The following is a 21,327-nucleotide window of genomic DNA, read 5'->3' as shown; positions in this document are numbered from 1 at the left end:
TGGCTCACTGCAACCTCCGCCTGCTGGTTTCAAGTGATTCTCTTGCTTCAGCCTCCCGAGTAGCTGGGATTACAGGTGCGTGCCACCACGCTCAGCTAATTTTTTTGTATTTTTAGTGGAGATAGAGTTTCACCATGTTGGCCAGGCTGGTCTGGAACTCCTTACCTCAGATGATCTACCTGCCTCAGCCTCCCAGAATGCTGGATTACAGGTGTGAACCACCACACCTGGCCTCTCAATTGTTTTTCTTGAAGTGACAGGTTCACGTCATTGATTTTCAATGCAGTGTCTGTCAGATAGTCATAATTTGCCTGTCAGTCCTTCTTTTTTTGTACCATTAGTGTAAATGTCATCATAGTGAAAATGGCAAATAACATGATATTATGAAAATAGCTTTGACTTCATGGAACCACTATAGGAAATCACTTAATCTAGAAACAATGTTACTGTAAAAATGCATTATTCAAAGAGCCATGTTGGAGACTCATATTACCTGATTTGCATTGCAACCCTGTATTAAACAAAACCGTATGGTATTGTCTAAGAATAGACATTTAGACCAATAAAACAGAGGATTCACAGATAGACCCCCCCCCCATACATGGTCAGTTATTTTTGTTTTGTTTTTTGTTGAATATGCAAAGGTAATTTAATGGCAAAAAATGGTCTATTCAGTAAATGGTGATAGAAGAATTAGATGTTTATATAAAGTAAAATAAGCCTAGCCAGGCACGGTGGCTCATGCCTATAATCCTAAGTACTTTGGGAGGCCGAGGTGGGTGGATCACCTGAGGTCAGGAGTTCGAGACCAGGCTGGCTAACATGGTGAAACCCCTCTCTACTAAAAATGCAAAACAATTAGCTGGGTGTGGTGGCAGGCGCCTGTAATCCCAGCTACTCAGGAGGCTGAGGCAGGAGAATCACTTGAACCTGGGAGGTGGAGGTTGCAGTGAGCTGAGATTGCGCCATTGCACTCTAGCCTGGGTGATGGAGCAAGACGCTGTCTCAAAAAAAAAAAAGGGCCTTTACCCCTACCTCACATTATATGTAGTTACCTCAACATGGATGAAACCTTTAAAAATAGAACTGACACTATGAATTGGCTAAAAGAAAACATAGGAGAAGATCTTTACAATCTAAGTATAGGCAAAGATTTTTTAGGATTCTTTCTAAATGAAAAAAAATTGATAAATTGATTTCATCACAATTTAAAACTTCTATTCTTCATAGATACCTTTATGAACATACTGTGAGAAAATGAATATACTGGGAAGAACTGCTAACAAAACACATAAATTCCATAAACTAGATATAATACAACCTAGTTTTTAAAATGAGCAAGACATCTGAATAGAATATCTTCTTGGAAGTTCTATGAATGCCCAGTAAGAACTTTAAAAATTGCAATGTCATCAGTTATCAAAGAAATGTAACTTGAAACCACAGTGCGGTACCATCCACCAGAATAGAGTTAAAATTAAAGCTAAAGTTAAAATCATTAACAGCAACTATTGGCAAAGAAATGAAACAACTGAAACTCTTCTATACTTCTGGTCAGAGTACAAAATGGTACAGCTGCTTTGGAATACAGTTAGTAGTTTCTTATAAAATCTATACTTTGACCCAGCAATTCCATTTTCTCTAATAACTTTATGCTTCAAATATTAAGAGAAAAGATCTTCGCCTCCTCTGTCTGCCTTAATGTTCCTACATATATTCCAGTCCAGTCTTAGACTTTTCATGTATGTAAATTGAGCACTGATTGGCAATTATAGCCTATGTTGTGTGTCTTTTCCCGGGAGATGTTGGTGAGCAGTCTTGGCGCACTTTGTTTTTATTTTTCTTCTTTTTTCAGTCTTTCTTCATGTCATCTTATCTAAGAGACTTTGTTTTTAGATCTTAGGTTCTCTGCGGTGGCGGGACCGGTTCTGGACTGTGGCCGACACAGTAAAAGTAGATGCCCCAGGTCTGGCCCTTCTTGCCCTCCATTGGCACTGGGTTTTAAAACATCTGGTCCACCAGATCCCCCGACTTCTGATGAATTATGAAGACAAGTAAGATTCATATTTAGAGTAATAATGTCAATGATTACAGACAGATGTTAAGGATAAGATTTGGAACCGAAACTGTTTCTTCTTGCTTTATTTTGGTTTATTCCCTTGGCATATTGGTGAATGTATAATTAAAAAAAAAAAAGAAAGAAAGAAAATATTAATGGCTTCTCTTACTGTCTAGCATTTCCCCCTTTCCTTATTTCCCCTGTGCCCTTGTTCTCCTTTAAAGATATTACAAAGAAGTTCAGACTGTCTCAGAACATATTCAGAATTGTCTGGGGAGCCAGACTGGTGGCTTCGCTGGTATAAAGAAGTTGCAGAAGTTCCTGGGACGACCGTTTCCTTTTAAGGTACACCTGGAAGCATTTAGTAAATAAAAGAAATTTGACTCTTCTGAAGTCCTTCTGGAACTTGGGAACTGACATTGTATAAGATGAATCCTTGTCTTCAAAGCATAACTCTTGCAGTTTTCCCTTGGCATCTGGGGGTGATTGGTTCCAGGATTCTCCTTGAATACAAACATCCAGGAAAGCCCAAGACTTTTATATAAAATGGCGTTGTGTGTGTATATAACCTATACACTTTACATCATCTCTGAATTACTTATGGTGCCTCATACAATGTAAACGCTGTGTAAATAGTGATTATACTGTATTGCTTAGGTAATAATGACAAGATAAAAAAGTCCTTACGTGTTCAGTACAGATGCAACCATCCATTTTTCCCACTGAATATTTTCGACCCACGGTTGGTTGAATTGATGCGGAACCCACGCATAACAAGAGGGCAGGCTCTATCCCGTGAATCCTGTGTAGTAATTTGCTACATATTATCATCTTACTTATTGCTGAGACCGTTAAGGCTGGGTAGAGAGTTAACTTTATTACCACTGTAAAATCTCTTGACAGCAACAGGAATAAACAAGTCCTTTGTTTTCTGGAAACATTGGGAGTATATCATAAATTTATTCTGAGACCTGTATAGGCTACTAAAGAAAACCACATTTGTGCTCTATAGTATGCTCTTGTGGGTGTTGTTGTTTCAGGACAAGCTGGTGGTGGAGTGTTTTTCACAACTGAAGGTCCTTAACAAGGTCCTTGCCATCAGGGAGCAGATGTCTGCCCTTGGGGAGAGTGGATGGCAGGAAGACATTAACCGTCTCCAAGTGGTTGCTTCTCAATGGACATTAAAGAAAAGTCTCCTGCAAGCCTGGGGATTGATCCTCAGAGCAAATATTTTGGAAGATGTCAACCTAGGTAAAATATTCTAGCACTTGGCTAGCTGACAGATGCTCTGAAAATATCCTCTTGCTGGTAGTTAATAAGTTTTCCCTTAGATTTCTCTTTTCTGGGTGATGTGAGGGTAGAATATGTATACCTTTATATAAGTGTCAGGCATAGGGCTAAACTTCACATATATTTTTAATTCCATCAGAATCGTGTGGGTATTAATATCATTTCACAGATGAGAATCTCAAAGCTCAGGTTAAGGAGCTTAACTCCGGTTAGCTCAAGTTAAGCTTGCAGTCACATAGCAGGTTGTTGAGAATCTAGAGGCTGTACTCTTAACCACTGTGCTCTAATACAACATTTGTCTTTTTGTCCAGATGAATTGAAGAATTTTGTGCATGCTCAGTGTTTAGAACTCAAAGCCAAAGGACTCTCACTTGGTTTTCTGGAGAAAAAGCATGATGAAGCTTCCTCCCTGTCCCATCCAGACTTGACCTCCATAATCCACCTCACCAGGAGTGTTCAATTGTGGCCTGCAATGGAGTACCTGGCTATGCTTTGGCAGTACAAAGTGACAGCTGATTTTATGGCACAAGCTTGTCTCAGAAGGTAAACTATGCTTTCAGTTGTTTTCCTTGCGGGAACTTTTTTTCTTGATTATTCTGTGTATCCTATACCCATAAACAAACCACAGACTTGATGGGGATGGTTACTGAAGCAGAGAGAAGTGATTTGCCACTTCGGAAAGCCAAAATTTATGAAGGTTTTTTTTTTTTTTTACTAGTTTTGACTCTACTTTAAAAGTCACTGGGAATTTTATCAGAGTTGTTCATTTTTAGATAAATGTACTGTAAGTTTTATGTTACACTTTCCCTAATGTAGCAGCTTTCCAGTAGTTCATTGATAGTCCATACCCCACCCTCTCCCTCTTTATTTTTGGAACAGATTCAGCAAAAATCAACAACCCCAGATAAATGAGGAGATAAGTCATCTCATCTCATTTTGTCTTTATCACACACCTGTTACACCTCAAGAGCTTCGAGATCTGTGGTCCTTGCTGCGTCATAAGACGGTAAAAATCACAACAAGACATAAGCCTCCTTTACACTATGAGTTGATTAGATTTTCTGTGACAGACTGGTTGGAAAACATTTTATTTATTCTCAAAATTCCATATCGGAAACCTCAGGTTTTTTTGAATTGTGTCTTAAAGGGAGGAATTTTAAATATTCTTTTGTAGTAATTATGAGGGTATATTACAACTCTTATCACAGGAGTATTCATTTGGTTTCCAATTAAATGAGATGAAAATATTTGCTGCTTAAAATTTCCCAATTGCTTAAAAATATATTGTGAGAGTTTTTTATACTTTTTTGTACTTTTCCTCTCTAATAAATTGAATATGAATACTGGTACACTCCGGTTAACAGAATTTCATTAGTACAGCTTTAAATAAAACTGTAAACATGTCACATTCCTTGACCAAGTTGACAGGGGTGGTGGAGAAATGGAAAAATTTGGATTAATACCTTTAAACTTATGATAGTTTTAGATGGGTCTTAGAAGAAAGAAGACCTAATAATTTATGGAGTCTTTCTCAGATATTCTCTTACCTAATTATTCCTTTATTTCTAGGTGTCTCCTGAAGAAATTACATCTTTGTGGTCCGAGTTATTTAATTCCATGTTTATGTCTTTCTGGAGCAGTACTGTGACCACAAATCCAGAGTACTGGCTAATGTGGAACCCTTTGCCTGGTATGCAGCAGAGGGAGGCACCCAAGTCCGTTTTGGACTCCACATTGAAGGTTTGTTGGTCTAAAATTATAAAAAATGTTTGGTAGTGGCAAAAGAGTTTCTGAATGGATCTATCAATAAACATTTATTCCTAGCATACAGTAGTGACTAAACAGGTGATTGCAACACTTTATTTTCTGCAGAATGTTAAATAAGTGTACTGTCAGTAAAAGTATACCATGTTAATTTGTGAAATTTTGAGATAAGTCAAAAAAGGTTTTATTGAAAAAGTGTATTTTTTCTAATTAAAACATTTTTCCCACTATAAAACATTTAAACAGTGCAGATGTATGTATATATAATACAGAATTCATTAGAAATATCCACTCTGTTCTATATCCTTCTGTTTACATATATTTTTATATTAAATACATATGTAAACAAAAATAAGGACATATATATGTAACAGAAATGTGTATGTCATTCCAGCTTATTTTTAAAAGTTACTCCATTGTATCAATGTGCTTTAATTTATTTTAATCACTTTCTTACTGATAAAGTGTTGAAGTTTCTTACATTTTCTCCCTCTTCCTATAATAAGCATGCCACATTGACTATCCTAGTATACATCTTTGTCCGCTTGTTGGAGCATTTCTATGCATAAGTTGTTAGAATTAGAATTGAATCCTTGGTCACAGTGTGTACACATTAAAAACAAAATTACGGTTATTGCCAGACTGGAGATGTGGTTTTTGCTTTTCACTTTTTTAAAGATGTGAAGAGCCAGTGAAGAGGGAAGTCCTGAAGTCTTAGATGACCACAGTGAGGTTTAGTTTCCTTTAACATAGAGATGAGGACCTGTTCATCTGCTTGCTACACTAGGTGTTATAAACATTTCCAATTGTTTCTGTCATATAGTTAAAAAGAACTCATTTGCACTTCTTTGATAAGTGTGAAGATTGAACATATTTTCACGTTTACTGATCCCCTTTAGTTCTCTGAATTTTCGAGTCATAGTTGTGCTTTTTTAAAAAAAAAATTGTGTTGGTCAGGCACTGTAGCTCACGCCTGTAATCCCAGCACTTTGGGAGGCTGAGGCGGGTGGATCATTTGAGGTCAGGAGTTCAAGACCAGCCTGGCCAACGTGGTGAAACCCTGTCTCTACCAAAAATACAAAAATTAGCTGGGCAATAGTGGTGTGCGCCTGAATCCTGGCTTCTTGGGAGGCTGAGTCAGGAGAATCGCTTGGGCCTGGGAGGCGGAGTTTGTAGTGAGCCAAGATTGCGCCATTGTACTCCAGTCTGGGTAACACAGTGAGACCCTGTCTCCAAAAAAAAAAAAAAAAAAAAAAAAAAAAGGGTTGTTCAGCATCAGTTTATTATTGAAGATCTTTTTATATATTATGGATATTAAGCCTTTGCCCAATATGAGTTGGAAGTATATTTCTAGTTTTCTGTCATCTCTCAATTTTGTTTTCTTATATGTCACAAGTTTTATAATTTTTTCCCTCCAAATATGCCAGTCCCTTCTACTTATTGAGTTTAGTGTCATGCTTTTAAAAAATGTCTTCCTTCATCACCTCAGGAGTTCAAAACTATTTTCCATTATTTTCTCCTATATTTTTATTTTATGTTCAAATCTATTTCATCTGTATATGTTGTTTTATGGGGATGCAAATTTTTTCTTTTATACAAACAGATCCAAAAGCGATGTAATAACATCATTTTGACTAATTCCTCCTTTCCACTCTCATGTGAAATGCCTTATTGCCCCAAATGTTTTTGGATTTACCTGAACTCTATTCCATTCTTTTGCACTATCAAAATGGATTTATTGTAAAACACCCCTCAAAGCCTTTAGTGATAACCTTTGGATCCCTGAGGGTTGTATGGCATTATACAGAGTTGACTATCACACACATTTGGCTGTCACCCTTTGACAACCCTTTGCTGTGGACAGCCATTACTGTGTCCCATCTAACAGTCTAAGGAGCACAGACATGGCAAATTTTGTCCCTGGCTCTTACATCTGTCTCTCACTCCTTTCCTTGCACCCTGAGTTGGCTCTCATCCTCCTGCAGTGTGTCTCTTTCCCTTCTGCAAGAATGTGCTCCCTGATTCCCAGGTTTGCAGGCTTTTCCTCATGCATTACTAAAGCATCCATTGCTCATTTCCTAGAGCATGGAGTCCACTTTCATTTAAGGTATACTTACCTTTTCTGTCCTTCTAGTCCAGTCTCTGAGTGATGCTTACCTGTTCCAAGCAACCTGAACTGTCTGTTTCTTTCCTCTCAGGTTCCCTAATGCTGCTTCTGGAAATAGTCTTAATTTCTAAAAGTTATTGACTCTTCTCTTGTCCTTTAGGGCCCTGGCAATCTCAATAGACCCATATTCTCTAAGTGCTGCTTTGAAGTCTTAACCAGCAGCTGGAGAGCAAGTCCCTGGGATGTGAGTGGCCTCCCCATCCTTTCCTCCTCTCACGTGACCCTAGGAGAGTGGGTTGAGAGAACTCAGCAGCTCCAGGACATCAGTTCGATGCTTTGGACTAACATGGCTATGTCTTCAGTAGCAGAATTCAGGTATTCCCTTGCCCTGGAAGCAGACTGTAAAGTTCCTGTCTTTTCTCCACAGCATGGAGCAGAGACCCAGTGAGAACTTCCTTCTGTAGTGGCTAGTTCTGGTCTTTGAAGTGAGGGTATTTTCTGCCTGAATCAGCATGTTTTCAGGCTACCATGAGCTGGCTGGTTCCTCTGTCAGTTTTAAGCATATTGTGATCAAGAGGGTGAACTTAGTAAACCAAATAAGACCATGTGAAAACAGAAATTCACCTCCACATATTGATGCTGCATTCTGTGGTTATCATTTCTTGAGAGAATTAGAGTGTATGAAAAGGAATGCTTTTTGATACAGTACAAACCTTTCAGTGCTTTCTTTTTGTCCCCACAGACGCACGGATTCCCAGCTCCAGGGGCAGGTGCTGTTCCGGCACCTGGCAGGCCTAGCAGAGCTGCTCCCAGAGTCCCAGCGGCAGGAGTACATGCAGAACTGTGACCAGCTGCTGTTTGGGAGCAGCCAGGCCTTCCAGCATGTGGGCCAGACACTTGGGGACATGGCTGGTCAGGAGGTGCTGCCCAAGGAACTGCTCTGCCAATTGCTCACCTCCCTGCACCACTTATTTGGTGAAGGGGAGAGTAAGAGGAGCCTGCCTGAGCCAGCCCAGCGTGGGAGCCTCTGGGTGAGCCTCGGCTTGCTCCAGATTCAGACATGGCTTCCCCAGGCACGCTTTGACCCTGCGGTGAAGAGGGAGTACAAGCTCAATTACGCCAAGGAAGAGGTATGGGAGGCAAGAGTTTGGAGCATGGGCTCCTTCCCTGACGTGCTGGGTTTGCTTATTGTATTACTCCTTTTATTCCCTTTTGGGTGCTCAGATCATCACAAGCATGATATTGCATAAGTTGCCTTGTGACTTCCCAGAAGTCTGTTTTAGAGACTGTATTTTCCCCTTTGAGAGTTCTCCTGACTATACTCACACTCTGGGAGGAGCCCTTCCTAAGGTTCTGAGGTCTCTGCCAATAGGTGCAATGGGCAGAGGGCAGGTAGAAAACCCGAGCCATTGTCAGAAATACTGGTATCTCTCACTGTCTCTGGACTCTGTCTACCTGAGCTTAGTTTTGGATATTTGGGTTTTTGTTTGTTTGTTTTTGAGACGGAGCCTCGCTTTGTTGTCCAGGCAGGAGTGCAGTGGCACGATCTCGGCTCACTGCAACCTCTGCCTCCTGGGTTCAAGCAATTCTCTGCCTCAGCCTCCCGAGTAGCTGGGATTACAGGAACCTGCCACCATGCCTGGCTAATTTTTGTATTTTTAGTAGAGACAGGGTTTCACCATCTTGGCCAGGCTGGTCTTGAATCCTGACCTCAAGTGATCCACCCGCCTTGGCCTCCCAAAGTGCTGGGATTATAGGTGTGAACTACCATGGCCAGCCTGGATTTGGATATTTCTTTAGATACAATATAGTATCCCTATGTCTTAGGAATTTTTAACTTATTGGTGCTTGCCATCTAAAACTCAAGAATCAAGTAGACGCTGGGTGTGGTGGCCTCACCCTGTAATCTCAGCACTTTGCGGGGCTGAAGTGGGAGGAGCAGTTGAGCCTAGGAGTTTGAGACTAACCTGGGCCACCACATAGTAAGATTCCTGTCTCTACAAAAAAAGGAAAAAAAAAAAAAGCTGGGTGTGGTGGCATGTGCTTATAGTACCAGCTACTCACGAGGCTGAAGCAGGAGGATCACTTGAGCCTGGGAGGTCAAGGCTGTGGTGAGCCATGACTGCACCACTGCACTCCAGCCAGGCTACAGAGCTGAGACCTTGTCTTAAAAAAGAATCAAGTTGATTTAGGTAATGTGGTATCCCTTGCTATTTGAAGTTTTGAACCAAGTTCAGGAACTAAATACATTAAGATAATGGTATGTTAGTATATATTTTGAAGAAGGAAAATTATATTAGTTGGAGTGAAGGCTAAGCTCCTATAGCAGAGAGACTAAAAAATTCAGTGGTATAAATAAGATCGTTTCTTTCCCCTCACAGCTCTGATGTGAGTGGTGTAGATTAAAGGAGCAGAGCCACCTCTCCTTGGGTCATTCAGGAACCCAGATTCCTTCCATCTTGTTCTTCTATGTGTCCCAGGACATTGTCCTCATGTGCATGGTCATAGCTGGGACACAGTGGACTAACTTCTCTCTTTTCCATTAGTTACACCAACTGCAGTGTGAATGGAAGACCCGGAACCTGTCATCCCAGCTGCAGACTGGAAGAGACCTGGAAGATGAAGTCGTTGTCAGCTACTCTCATCCTCACGTCAGGTAACACAGTAGACTGATTATTTGTTTTGGAGATTACTGACTCTCCTTTTGATGTAATGTAGTTATGGTGTGAGTAGAAGTGATAATATACACCTCTAAACTACATTAGCAATTAGATGCCAAAGCCTTGTTTATAGTCAGGAAAAATAATATGCCTTGTGAAAGGAGGAGAGGGGGGCTGTTCAAGGTGTGTGTTCACATGGGGCCAAGATGTTTGAAGCCAAAACTTAGTCTCAGCATAGAAGAAGTGGGGTGTGATAGTATGCACTATATTTCTCTGCTATTCTTGGCTGTAGGTCTGTTACTAGGAAATACGGTACAGGTTGGGGATCCCTTATCCAAAATGCCTGGGACCAGAAGTGTTTTGGATTTGGGGTTTGTTTTTTTCTTCAAATTTTGGAATATTTATACCAGTTGAGCATCCCAGATCTGAAAATCTGGAATCCAAAATACTTTAATGAGCATTTTCTTTAAGTGTCATATTGGCTGGCAGTCAAGAAGTTGGGAGCATTTTGATATTTGGATTTGGGATGCTCAGCCTGTATAGTGTAGTAGGTTCTGAGTTCCAGTCCTACTCCTGACCTTTGGTTTTAGACATTGGGTAGATCACTTAATGGCTTACATCTCAGTGTCCATATCAGCATAAGAAGGGTAATTGTAGTTATCTACTCCAGTGAGTCATGATGAGGCTTCAGTAAGATATGCATCTGAGCACCAGCAACATACATGACACAGTAACTGCTGTGTAAATGTTATCCATTTTCATTAACTAATTGTCAGTATTATCACGACTGAGATAATATTGGAAATATTTCACAGCAGCTGATATTTCTTCCTTCTGTTTTCCTAGCTGAGGATCCAATCTAGATTTGCTGCTCTTTTTCTGACATAATTGGCATATTGTGTTAATTTCCCTTTAGGACGCTTCGCCAAAGGATGGATCGGCTGGATAATTTAACCTGTCGCCTGTTGAAGAAACAGGCCTTTAGACCCCAGCTGCCTGCCTACGAGTCCCTGGTTCAGGAGATCCACCACTACGTCACCAGCATCGCCAAGGCCCCTGCTGTTCAGGATCTGCTCACACGGCTCCTGCAGGCCCTCCACATGGATGGGCCACGGTCTGCCCAAGTAGCCCAGAGCCTTCTAAAGGAGGAGGCCTCTTGGCAGCAGTCACACCACCAGTTCCGGAAGCGGCTGGCAGAGGAGTACACCTTCTATCCAGATGCTGTGAGCCCACTGCAGGCATCCATATTGCAGTTACAACATGGCATGAGGCTGGTGGCCTCTGAGCTCCACACCTCACTCCACAGCAGTATGGTTGGTGCAGACGGGCTGGGGACTCTGGCCACAGCCTTGCTGGCTTTCCCATCGGTGGGCCCCACCTTCCCCACTTACTATGCTCATGCAGACACTTTGTGCTCAGTGAAGTCTGAGGAGGTTCTACGAGGCCTTGGGAAGCTAATCCTCAAGCGCTCAGGAGGAAAGGAGCTGGAAGGCAAGGGCCAGAAAGCCTGTCCCACTCGGGAGCAGCTGCTGATGAATGCTCTCCTTTACCTGCGCTCTCATGTGTTATGCAAGGGAGAGTTGGACCAGAGGGCCCTGCAGCTCTTCAGACATGTGTGTCAGGTGAGCCATCTCTGGGAGGCCTGCCCTGCCCTTCCTCCTGCAGAGAGCCAGGTTCACAGCAGGGCGGCCTGCAGGATATTAGCATGCCTAGTAGATACACAGTGTCGTTGGGGCGTGGGCATTTTGTTTTCTGTTCCTTCCTTTTCCCTATTTAACTATCATGTTTGGGGACCTTTGCCTCTCAGTTTTTAAGAGATTAAAAAAAAAAAAATGAGAGCGCCCTTTATTATACACTACACGTGTTTTCTCCCAGTTTGTCAGTTGTCTTTTGACTTTATGGTAATTTTGCCAGGTACTTATGTCAACTTGCATTAAGATGTTCCCTTATTAATAAAAGTAATTTGCTCTCATTGTATGCAATTAAGAGAATACTAAAATTGCTAATGATCCTAGCACTTAAAGCTGTGTAAACGCTGCTAACATACCAGGTATCCCATTCCAGGCTTGCTTGTGTGTGTATATATATTAATATTTATCTGTAGCTGTATGTCTGTGACACTCCAAATTATTAAAAATTTGTCCCAGTGGCTTACAAATTTTTTTTTTAGTAGCAGCAGCTTTTAAAAAATACAAATCTTAGCATAGTTAACAGAAAAAAAGAGTTGCTCCGGTTAAGGTAGATTCTAATCCCCCCCAGGGCCCGTGTGACATGTCCTTAAATTGCTACAAAATGTACAACAAACCACTAGTAAAGTTTATTCTATTTGATAACTCTATTTGCTTTTAAACACTTCATGTATAATGATTATTTTCCTGTTATTCTGTATTCTTCATCTGCTTCATATTTAGTGACTGCCAAGTATTCTATTATATGTTTATGACACAAGTAATTTAACTATTTTCCTATCATTGAACATTTACATTTGTATATACTTTTTACTATTTTGCCAAACAAAACAAAACAAGAAAAAAAACCAACCCAATGCCACAGTAAATAGTCTCACAGCTATATATTTGGATACAAATTTGAGATCAGGATTGCTGGGACAAAGATTAAACATACTTCTTAGGCTTTACATGCAAATTACCTTCCTAGATGGTGGGTGCTTATTTCCTCAACCTCAGCAGTACTGGATGGTTCTTTAATTTACAATTTTTGCCAGTTTAAAGATCTAAAATCTTAGAAGTGGTAGGGAATTTCAGAAGTGTCTGGTAAGACGCATTCCAGTTTTGCCTGATTCGTGCCCTTTGACCACCCAGTCCCTAGTCTAAGTGTTTCTTTTCTGAACCCCTTGGCCACTTGGGGTGCCACCCAAGTGTTGTCTGAACCACAACCCTCTCACGGCCAACCCTGAGTCTGTCCTTGTTACAAAGCACCTTTACCTCTTGACAGGAAGTTCCCATTAGCTGTACTGTGGCAAGTTTTACACCTTCAAAATTACAGTGACACAGCAGAGGGGATTTAGGAAACTGGTTGCTGAGGCTACACACTTGGAAAACAAAACCCATTTGCTCTTTATTCCATGGAATTTAGTTTCTTGGATGTTGGCTTTTATTTGTTTTTGAATCATGATACTTTCATTTTCATGAGAAATTAATAGCAAATCTTGCCTTTGTGAATGCCTCAGCAAAGAAAGCTCAGCTTCTTTCTGTCTGTGTGACTTTCAGGAAATCATCAATGAGTGGGATGAGCAGGAACGCATAGCCCAAGAGAAGGCTGAGCAGGAAAGTAGCCTGTATAGATACAGGAGCAGGAACTCTAGGACAGCCCTGAGTGACGAGGAGGAGGAAGAACGGGAGTTCAGAAAACAGTTCCCCCTGCATGAAAAGGTAGGGCAGTGGTGGCAGGGTTTGTTCTGGAATGAATTCCCTTGATGCCATATACATTCCCTCTGATGGCTTTCTCTCTTCCTCTTTATCTCTCTCTCTGTATGTATGTATTTTAGAGACTGGTTCTTGCTCTATCACCGAGGCTGGAGTGCAGTGGCGCAATCATAGCTCACTGCAGCCTCAAACTCCTGGGCTCAAACAATCCTCCCAAGTAGCTATGACTGCATATGCATGCTACCACACCCTGCCAGTTTTTATATTTTTTACAGAGACAGGGTCTCACTATGTCGCCCAGGGTGTCTCAAACTCCTGACCTCAAGTGATCCTCCCTTCTCGGCCTCCCAAAGCACAGGGATTACAGGTGTGAGCCACTGTGCCCAGCCTGTAGTCTTTTAAAATATATTTTAATACATATATTAGTCCTATTTCATTTTTTCAATCATTCTTATGCTTTCTTTCTTCCTTTTAGTCTGATTAGAAGTAGATTTTGATTTTTAAAAGTTCAATTGCTCTAATGCTATTTATAGGACTTTGCAGATATTTTGGTACAGCCAACGTTGGAGGAGAACAAAGGAACTTCAGATGGGCAAGAAGAGGAAGCAGCCACAAACCCAGCTCTCCTCTCCCAGAATTCAATGCAGGCAGTAATGCTGATACACCAGCAATTGTGTCTCAACTTTGCTCGATCCCTCTGGTATCAACAGACTCTGCCGCCACATGAAGCAAAGCATTACCTCAGCCTGTTTCTGTCTTGCTATCAGACTGGGGCATCGCTTGTGACACACTTCTACCCCCTGATGGGTATGGTAGTTTACTTTTGTTATGCCTCTGGGAAATGAAAGCAAATGCAAATAGATACTGTTGCTATTCTGTAACAATCACACTCATGAATTTCCTGTTTTCGCATAATTCCTTATTGGAGTTTCCTTGGCTTAAAAAACTGAAGCTGATTCAAGAAAATTGATTTAGGATTCTGTAATAAGATGGATTTTCATCAGTGTACAAATAGGCCAAGAAAAAGATGGATTTTTATTGTTTGGATCCTCTGGGGTGAGGGATTAAGAAAATAAGGATAAGGACTTAATTTAAATGTGTATGTGTATGTGTTTTTTTTCCTTAGCATTATTTCTGCTGTCAAATAGCCTTAGTGCTTTTCAAATGAAATACTATATACCTGGGAGCAACCAATCTTGTGGAATATGGTTTAATAGTTGGTTCATTGCAATTTCCTACATGATTTCTTGGCATTATTTCATAGAAGTAGGAAGGAGGCTTTAAGTTTCCTTTCTGTTTACCTAGAATAGGTATAAAAACTGAGAATTTGGATGCACTGAGTTAACCCCTACACCATTTGTTTATACCTAGGCAGTTTCTGACTTCCTCTGCACATTCCAGAAACTTGAGAGCTTTAGGTTGCTACTATAGTATTAGGTTGCTACTATAGTATTAGGATTACATTTCTCTAGGCCAATATTGCTTTGGGGGAGAATAGCATTCATTAGTCCCAATTAGTTCATTGTTGCTGATGTTTCTTTTCCTTCTTTTTTTTTTTTTTTTTTTCTTTTTTTTTGAGACAGAGTCTTGCTCTGTTTCTCAGGCTGGAGTGCAGTGGCATGATCTCAGCTCACTGCAACCTCTGCCTCCCAGATTCAAGCAATTCTTGTGCCTCAGGCCGGCAAGAAGCTGGGATTACAGGCACATGCATGTCTGGCTAGTGTTTGTATTTTTAGTAGAAATGAGGTTTCACCATGTTGGCCAGGATGGTCTCAAACTCCTGGCCTCAAGCAGTCTGCCTGCCTCGGCTTCCCAAAGTGCTGGGATTACAGACATGAGCCACTGCACCTGGCCCTGTTGCTGACATCTTTTTGACATGTTGATAGATCAACTTACTGAATTCACTGACTTTACCATGATGTTAACTTCACAGGAGTTGAACTGAATGACCGACTCTTGGGCAGCCAACTTTTGGCCTGTACCCTCTCCCATAACACTCTTTTTGGGGAGGCACCCTCGGACCTGATGGTGAAACCTGATGGGCCCTATGACTTCTACCAGCATCCCAATGTTCCAGAAGCACGGCGGTGTCAACCTGTGCTTCAAGGTTTCTCAGAGGCTGTCAGTCACTTGCTGCAGGACTGGCCAGAACACCCAGCGCTTGAACAGGTAGGGCAGCTGTTGAGGAAGGAATGCTCACAGTACTGAATCTGCAATGAGGATGCAGCCTTACCATTATCCCTGGGGGCACCCACTTGCACATGTATACATATAAACAAAGGCTTAAAGAACTGCAGTTCAATGAGATGCTACTTATTAACTGCAGGATGAACACACCAGTTTTGTATTTCTCTTGTATAAATGATTGGGGATTCTGTTAATTTTATTTGTTGGTCAGGAGTTGCTGACCACATAATAAAATGCTGCCATGTTGCTCTGTTTTTTTTTCAGAGGTGTTTTAAAAGTAGAGAACTGGGGGGAAACTTCTGGTCAGGACTCTCTTCAGTACCCTGTGACTTAGGATCACTGGTATTCCTGCTGAGTATTACCCAAATCTTTATTTCTGCAGCTCCTGGTTATAATGGACAGAATTCGTAGTTTCCCACTTTCCAGTCCCATCTCAAAGTTCCTGAATGGCTTAGAGATCCTTCTGGCAAAGGCACAGGTGAGCTAATCCCTCTCTTCCTCATTTTAGTTGGTGGTCAGTTGGCAAAAGATACATCTTGTGGCACCTTTGTTGTTAGACAGAAAATTATAGTTTGGGCTGGAAAAAGATAAACATCCTTGGTTTTTATGGCATGGGGTGAGATCATTGCAAGTGAGGCTGTTGCCCCTGTGGTGAGGGCTAGCTGCCTTGCCTTTTATCCAGTGGGATGCAGTATCTACCGGTAATGAGGTTGCACTCCTCCCAGCCTTCCAGGTGGGCCTTCAGTCCAACTGAGTGCCCACATAACACGGTTCCCCTCAATGCCCTCATGGCCTCTAAGTTAGCTGTTGCCTCCCCATTGGACAGAAAAGGGCCACATATCTTTGTTCTAGGTCAGACAGCAAAGAGCACGAATTCGGGCTCCAGACTATAAACACTGTGCTTTTTTGCCAGCCTCTAAACTTGGCTCTGGTGGAGTTCTGTCATGTGAACAGAAAGAACTTGAAGCTGGATACACTGTAAATTCATTCCTACAATTGGTGCAAGTTGTTTAAGGGCCCAGTAGTCTTCACTCAAGCAAAGTTCAAGATGTTCTTGAGGGAGGAGGTGATTATGGCATTGAATAATGTCTGTAGTAAATTTTATCTTTGTTTCTTTAGGATTGGGAGGAAAATGCAAGTCGAGCTTTGTCTTTGCGGAAACATCTTGATTCGATCAGTCAGATGATCATTCGGTGGCGTAAACTGGAGCTGAAGTAAGTGACTCTCCTTCCCTCTCCTAAACTTAGGTTGTAAGGGCTTTTGTCTTTTGGTAGTTTAAATTTCTTCAGGATTTATATTGTATTACAGCTACAGAATGTGCTTTTCAGTTATTAATCACAGAGTTAAAAGTAGGGTATTAAAATGACCTGAATACAGTCCAGACAACAGCATATATTCTTGAGGGAGGAAACCAGGTGGCTCCTCCATCTCCATTTGGGAGGAGAGAATAGTGAGCATGTAGCTTCTGCATCTCTGGTTTCAGATATTTCAAATGGGTTTCCCTAAATGCCTCCTTGGCTTCTTCTCATTTCAGCTGCTGGTCCATGAGTTTGGATAATACTATGAAGCGCCACACTGAGAAATCCACCAAGCACTGGTTCTCCATCTATCAGATGCTTGAGAAGCACATGCAGGAACAAACAGAAGAACAGGAAGGTAATGCCTAGCAGTACATTTCCTGCCCACTTAGAGCTTCCCGGCTAAATGGAGTGCTGCAAAGTGTAGGATTTTCCTGCTCCCGCTTCTCCCGCTACACGACTTTCATGGGAATGCCTCCCATTTGACTTCATGATATTTCTGAGAGGTCAGCCAAGAAAACTGTAAATCACGCTTATCTAACTGAGAGAATAATAACAAAAGTCTGAGAGGTTTAAATGTCTTCTCCAAAAGTCTAGAGAACCAGTCGTATGATAAGGTTTCCTTCTTCTCTATGTCCATGATAGAAGTCAAACTGAAAGCTGACTTTTTGGTACGTAGTAGCCAACATGCTTGAATGAACAGTCTTTTATTTTATACTTGTGACAAGCACCTTATAATTCATTTTCATAATTTGCTGTGAGTGCACTTAACACCTGCTGTATGTGCAGCTGCTACTTTTATTTATTTATTTATTTATTTATTTATTTTTATTTATTTATTTTTTGAGACAGTCTTTCTCTGTTGCCCAGGCTGGAGTACAGTGGTACGATCTCAGCTCCCTGCAGCCTCCGCCTCCCAGGCTCAAGTGACTCTCCTACTTCAGCCTTCTGAGTAGCTGGGATTACCGGTGCCCACCACCATGCCTGGCTAATTTTTGTATTTTTAGTAGACACGAGGTTTCACCATGTTGGCCAGGCTGGTTTTGAACTCCTGACCTCAAATGATCTGCCCACCTTGGCCTCCCGGAGTGCTGGGATTACAGGTGTGAGCCATCACACCGGCCTGTTACTTTTAAATCAGCTTAGAATTTGGCCATGGTCCTTGCTTGAGAGCTTCACATTGTGATGTCTACCTCTTGGCCATCCATAGTATCCCAAATAGATTGCGTGCATGTTAGGAATAGGGAGTCATGGTCGAAGGAACATATATATTTTTCTCTTTGAATTTTTAAAGATGACAAACAGATGACCTTGATGTTGCTGGTCAGCACGTTACAAGCATTTATTGAAGGATCCTCGCTGGGAGAGTTCCATGTGCGACTTCAGATGTTACTGGTTTTCCATTGTCATGTCTTGCTGATGCCACAGGTTGAAGGAAAGGGTGAGGATTTTTTTTTTCCTTTGCTTTGACATTGCACGACTAAAATGAGTTAGGCTTTGAATTTTCTACATGAGACAGGTGCCTTGTTGCACTCTAGGTTTTAAACAAGACACATTTAGTTATGTTTAATGCAATTCACATTAGATATAGAGAAGAATATTCAAAGTGAGGTGCAGATGGTTATAAGTTTAGCACTGACTAGTGAGCTCTGGCAGAGGTAAATTGCCAGATGAAGATCTCAGGACCTAGCATGTTGAGGCAGCACATCTCTCTGTCTAGACACGGTAAATGTCCTGCTAAGCTGCTTCTTGATCCAGGCCATTATTAGTTTCTTTCATCCAGTGAGAGCACTGCCAGCCATCAAGGAACTGCACCTTAAACTGCCCGCTGTCAAGTACTTTCCCTGACCACAGCAACTGGGATAAAAGTCTCACTACAAGATGAGTATAGATTGTACATGAATGAGCATTTGAGGTGAACTGCTTAATATGCCATCTTTTAAAAAAAGCTCAGTTTCTGCTGATTTTACAATAAGATTCACAGAAAGAATTTGACATTGTGATTTTGGAAGAACCTAGGAGTACATCATCTTCAAGAACAAAAGTGCAAAAAAACATCTGTTATAAGCAGAAGTGAAAAATAGGGGAGTGTTGACAGCCTGCATCTCTGGGAAATGCTAAACTCAGACAGGATCCCTAAATAATGCACCTGTGAAACTCACTGTAATCTCATGGCATAGAGAGTAATGAGGAAGGGTCATCACTGAAATATGAAGGCCACAGCTGGCCCCAGTAGCACATGCAGCAAGTGTGGTGTTTTTGTTTCCTTTTCATTTCTTCCAGATTCACTTTGCAGTGTTCTATGGAATTTGTACCATTATTACAAGCAATTCTTTGACCGGGTCCAGGCCAAAATTGTGGAACTTCGTTCCCCCCTAGAAAAAGAACTTAAAGTAAGATGAACAGCTGTCATGATCACTCTTGGGAGGACAAAATCAGCAAATTCTCTTTCGTTAACCATGTTATCCATTTAACACTGAGGCAGGGACCTAGGGGAACAGAGGTGAGCATTGCCACTGCTAGGGAGGATGGCAATATGTACATCGGTGGCATTGGCTTCTTTTGTCACCTGCAGAGTGTGTGAGGGATTGGTGGAGTGGCCAGTCAGAGCCTCCTCAGAGGACTGCCACAGAAATCTGTTTGTGCTCCCCTGGCCTTGCCCAGGCCTGTCTCCCACCTCAGAGCTATGCCATGTTGTATTGGTCCACACACTACTGAATTACCATGGGGGAAGGAGGGACCTCTCTTTTTGATATTCTCAGTGGTTGTGGAACCAACCATGGTACAAGGGACATGACTAACTTGGTGGTTCCTAAGCTGGAGTATATGTCAGGTGACTTAGTGACTGTAGCAGCACTCTTTTTTTTTTTTTTTTTTTTTTAAATCAGTTTGAGACCAAAACATGTGTTGTTTTTGTTTTTGTTTTTTGAGACCCAGTCTCACTCTGTTGCCTAGGCTGGAGTGCAGTGGCACGATCTCAGCTCACTGCAGCCTTTGTCTCCTGGGTTCAAGCAATTCTCCTGCCTCAGCTTCCTGAGTAGCTGGGACTACAGGTGCAAGCCACCAAGCCCGGCTATTTTTTCTATTTTTAGTAGAGACGGGGTTTCACCATGTTGGCCAAGATGGTCTCAATCTCCTTACCTCATGATTCCGCCCACCTTGGCCTCCCAAAGTGCTGGGATTACAGGTGTGAGCCACCGCGCCTGGCCCATGGTTTCTTTTTTAGACTTGTTTTACTTGTTCACTGACACACAGTCCTGTGTTTGGGATAGAGTGGGCTCTGGTCTTCGCTGAACAGAAATCTAGAAAGAAACAGAATGACACTAGCTTTATAAAGTCATTTCTTGAACATCATTTATCTTACAGGAATTTGTTAAGATTTCCAAGTGGAATGATGTCAGCTTCTGGTCCATTAAGCAATCTGTAGAAAAGACACACAGGTAATCCATCTTTTAAAACTGGGGACAACCAAAATAGAATAGAATTTTGTGTGGTAGGGAGCAAGACAACATAGTTACCATAACCTAACTTAAGTGTGTTAAACTTCTCAAAAAATAACACCTTGATTGTTTTGATGTTGCTTTCAACACCACCCCCTTCTTCTCCAAGCAAAGCCTACCTGCAGTTAAGGATTAGTGTGCCTTGAGACAGCAGGCTATGTCTCAAGTCTTCTGCCACCCACTAGCTGTATACTTTGAGCAAAGCAATCCCATTCTTTCTGGCTTTAGTTTCTCTTCTAGAAAAGGAGGATAACAGTACCTGCCATACTTTTTCTCTTAAAAATAAAATAACTATTAATATTTAAGGAGAGCATTGTATATAAAAGGTACAGGATATTAAATTATGTATGGATGCATGATAATGTATTTTTTATATTTCTTCACTTGCTAATCCAGTTTTTTTCTTCTTATCTCTGTCATTACCTGGGGACAGGACCCTCTTTAAATTCATGAAGAAATTTGAAGCAGTCCTGAGTGAACCCTGCCGGTCATCCCTGGTGGAGAGTGACAAGGAAGAACAGCCTGACTTTTTGCCCAGACCAACAGATGGAGCTGCAAGTGAACTGTCTTCCGTTCAGAATCTGAACAGGGCACTGAGGGAGACCCTGTTAGCCCGACCAGCAGCTGGGCAGGTACTTGGTTGTGGGACAGTGCTGGCTTATTCCCAAGCCAGTCAAGTGGGATCTGTGTTTTATGTGCAAGGCATGCCTCAGTACTAGACAAGAAAATGCCTTTGAAATCTTGTTCTTTGGACATATATAGCATGTATTTGTTTGCCTGATTTCCCTGCAGAATAAGGCAAAAAATCTTGGGTTTTTTTTTTTTGCTCTTTTTGAGACAGAGTCTTGCGCTGTTGCCCAGGCATGATTATGGCTCACTGCAGTCTCAACCTCCTGGGCTCAAATGATCCTTCCACGTCAACCTCCTGAGTGCCGGGACCACAGGCACATGCCACCATGCCCAGCTAATTTTTTTTTTTTTTTTGTAGAGATGGGGTCTCACTTTGTTGCCCAGGCTGGTCTCGAACTTTTAGTTTTTTTTGTTTTTTTTTTGTTTGTTTTTTTAAGACAGAGTCT

At 41.5% G+C, this 21,327-nt stretch overlaps 1 protein-coding gene across 3 annotated transcripts in view; it reads left to right on the top strand.

The window, feature by feature from the left end:
- MDN1 (midasin AAA ATPase 1) overlaps nucleotides 1-21,327 on the top strand; it is a 186,391-nt gene that overhangs the window by 124,984 nt on the left and 40,080 nt on the right. For all 3 annotated transcript variants that reach the window (XM_054491122.2, XM_054491121.2, XM_063666411.1), the window contains exons 54-73: nucleotides 1,897-2,054; nucleotides 2,284-2,404; nucleotides 3,100-3,310; nucleotides 3,661-3,892; nucleotides 4,229-4,355; nucleotides 4,919-5,089; nucleotides 7,381-7,595; nucleotides 7,963-8,350; nucleotides 9,767-9,876; nucleotides 10,797-11,502; nucleotides 13,111-13,272; nucleotides 13,800-14,073; nucleotides 15,200-15,435; nucleotides 15,836-15,931; nucleotides 16,573-16,667; nucleotides 16,988-17,109; nucleotides 18,046-18,192; nucleotides 19,035-19,144; nucleotides 20,118-20,191; nucleotides 20,685-20,883. In XM_054491122.2, coding sequence (XP_054347097.2) covers nucleotides 1,897-2,054; nucleotides 2,284-2,404; nucleotides 3,100-3,310; nucleotides 3,661-3,892; nucleotides 4,229-4,355; nucleotides 4,919-5,089; nucleotides 7,381-7,595; nucleotides 7,963-8,350; nucleotides 9,767-9,876; nucleotides 10,797-11,502; nucleotides 13,111-13,272; nucleotides 13,800-14,073; nucleotides 15,200-15,435; nucleotides 15,836-15,931; nucleotides 16,573-16,667; nucleotides 16,988-17,109; nucleotides 18,046-18,192; nucleotides 19,035-19,144; nucleotides 20,118-20,191; nucleotides 20,685-20,883 — 3,954 coding nt within the window. The remainder of the gene's footprint in view (nucleotides 1-1,896; nucleotides 2,055-2,283; nucleotides 2,405-3,099; nucleotides 3,311-3,660; nucleotides 3,893-4,228; nucleotides 4,356-4,918; nucleotides 5,090-7,380; nucleotides 7,596-7,962; nucleotides 8,351-9,766; nucleotides 9,877-10,796; nucleotides 11,503-13,110; nucleotides 13,273-13,799; nucleotides 14,074-15,199; nucleotides 15,436-15,835; nucleotides 15,932-16,572; nucleotides 16,668-16,987; nucleotides 17,110-18,045; nucleotides 18,193-19,034; nucleotides 19,145-20,117; nucleotides 20,192-20,684; nucleotides 20,884-21,327) is intronic.

The sequence above is a fragment of the Pongo pygmaeus genome, chromosome 5, assembly GCF_028885625.2.
Source record: "Pongo pygmaeus isolate AG05252 chromosome 5, NHGRI_mPonPyg2-v2.0_pri, whole genome shotgun sequence".
Classification (NCBI taxonomy): domain Eukaryota; kingdom Metazoa; phylum Chordata; class Mammalia; order Primates; family Hominidae; genus Pongo; species Pongo pygmaeus.
Note: the sequence above shows the minus strand (reverse complement) of the source record. Positions and strands in the feature narration are given on the sequence as shown.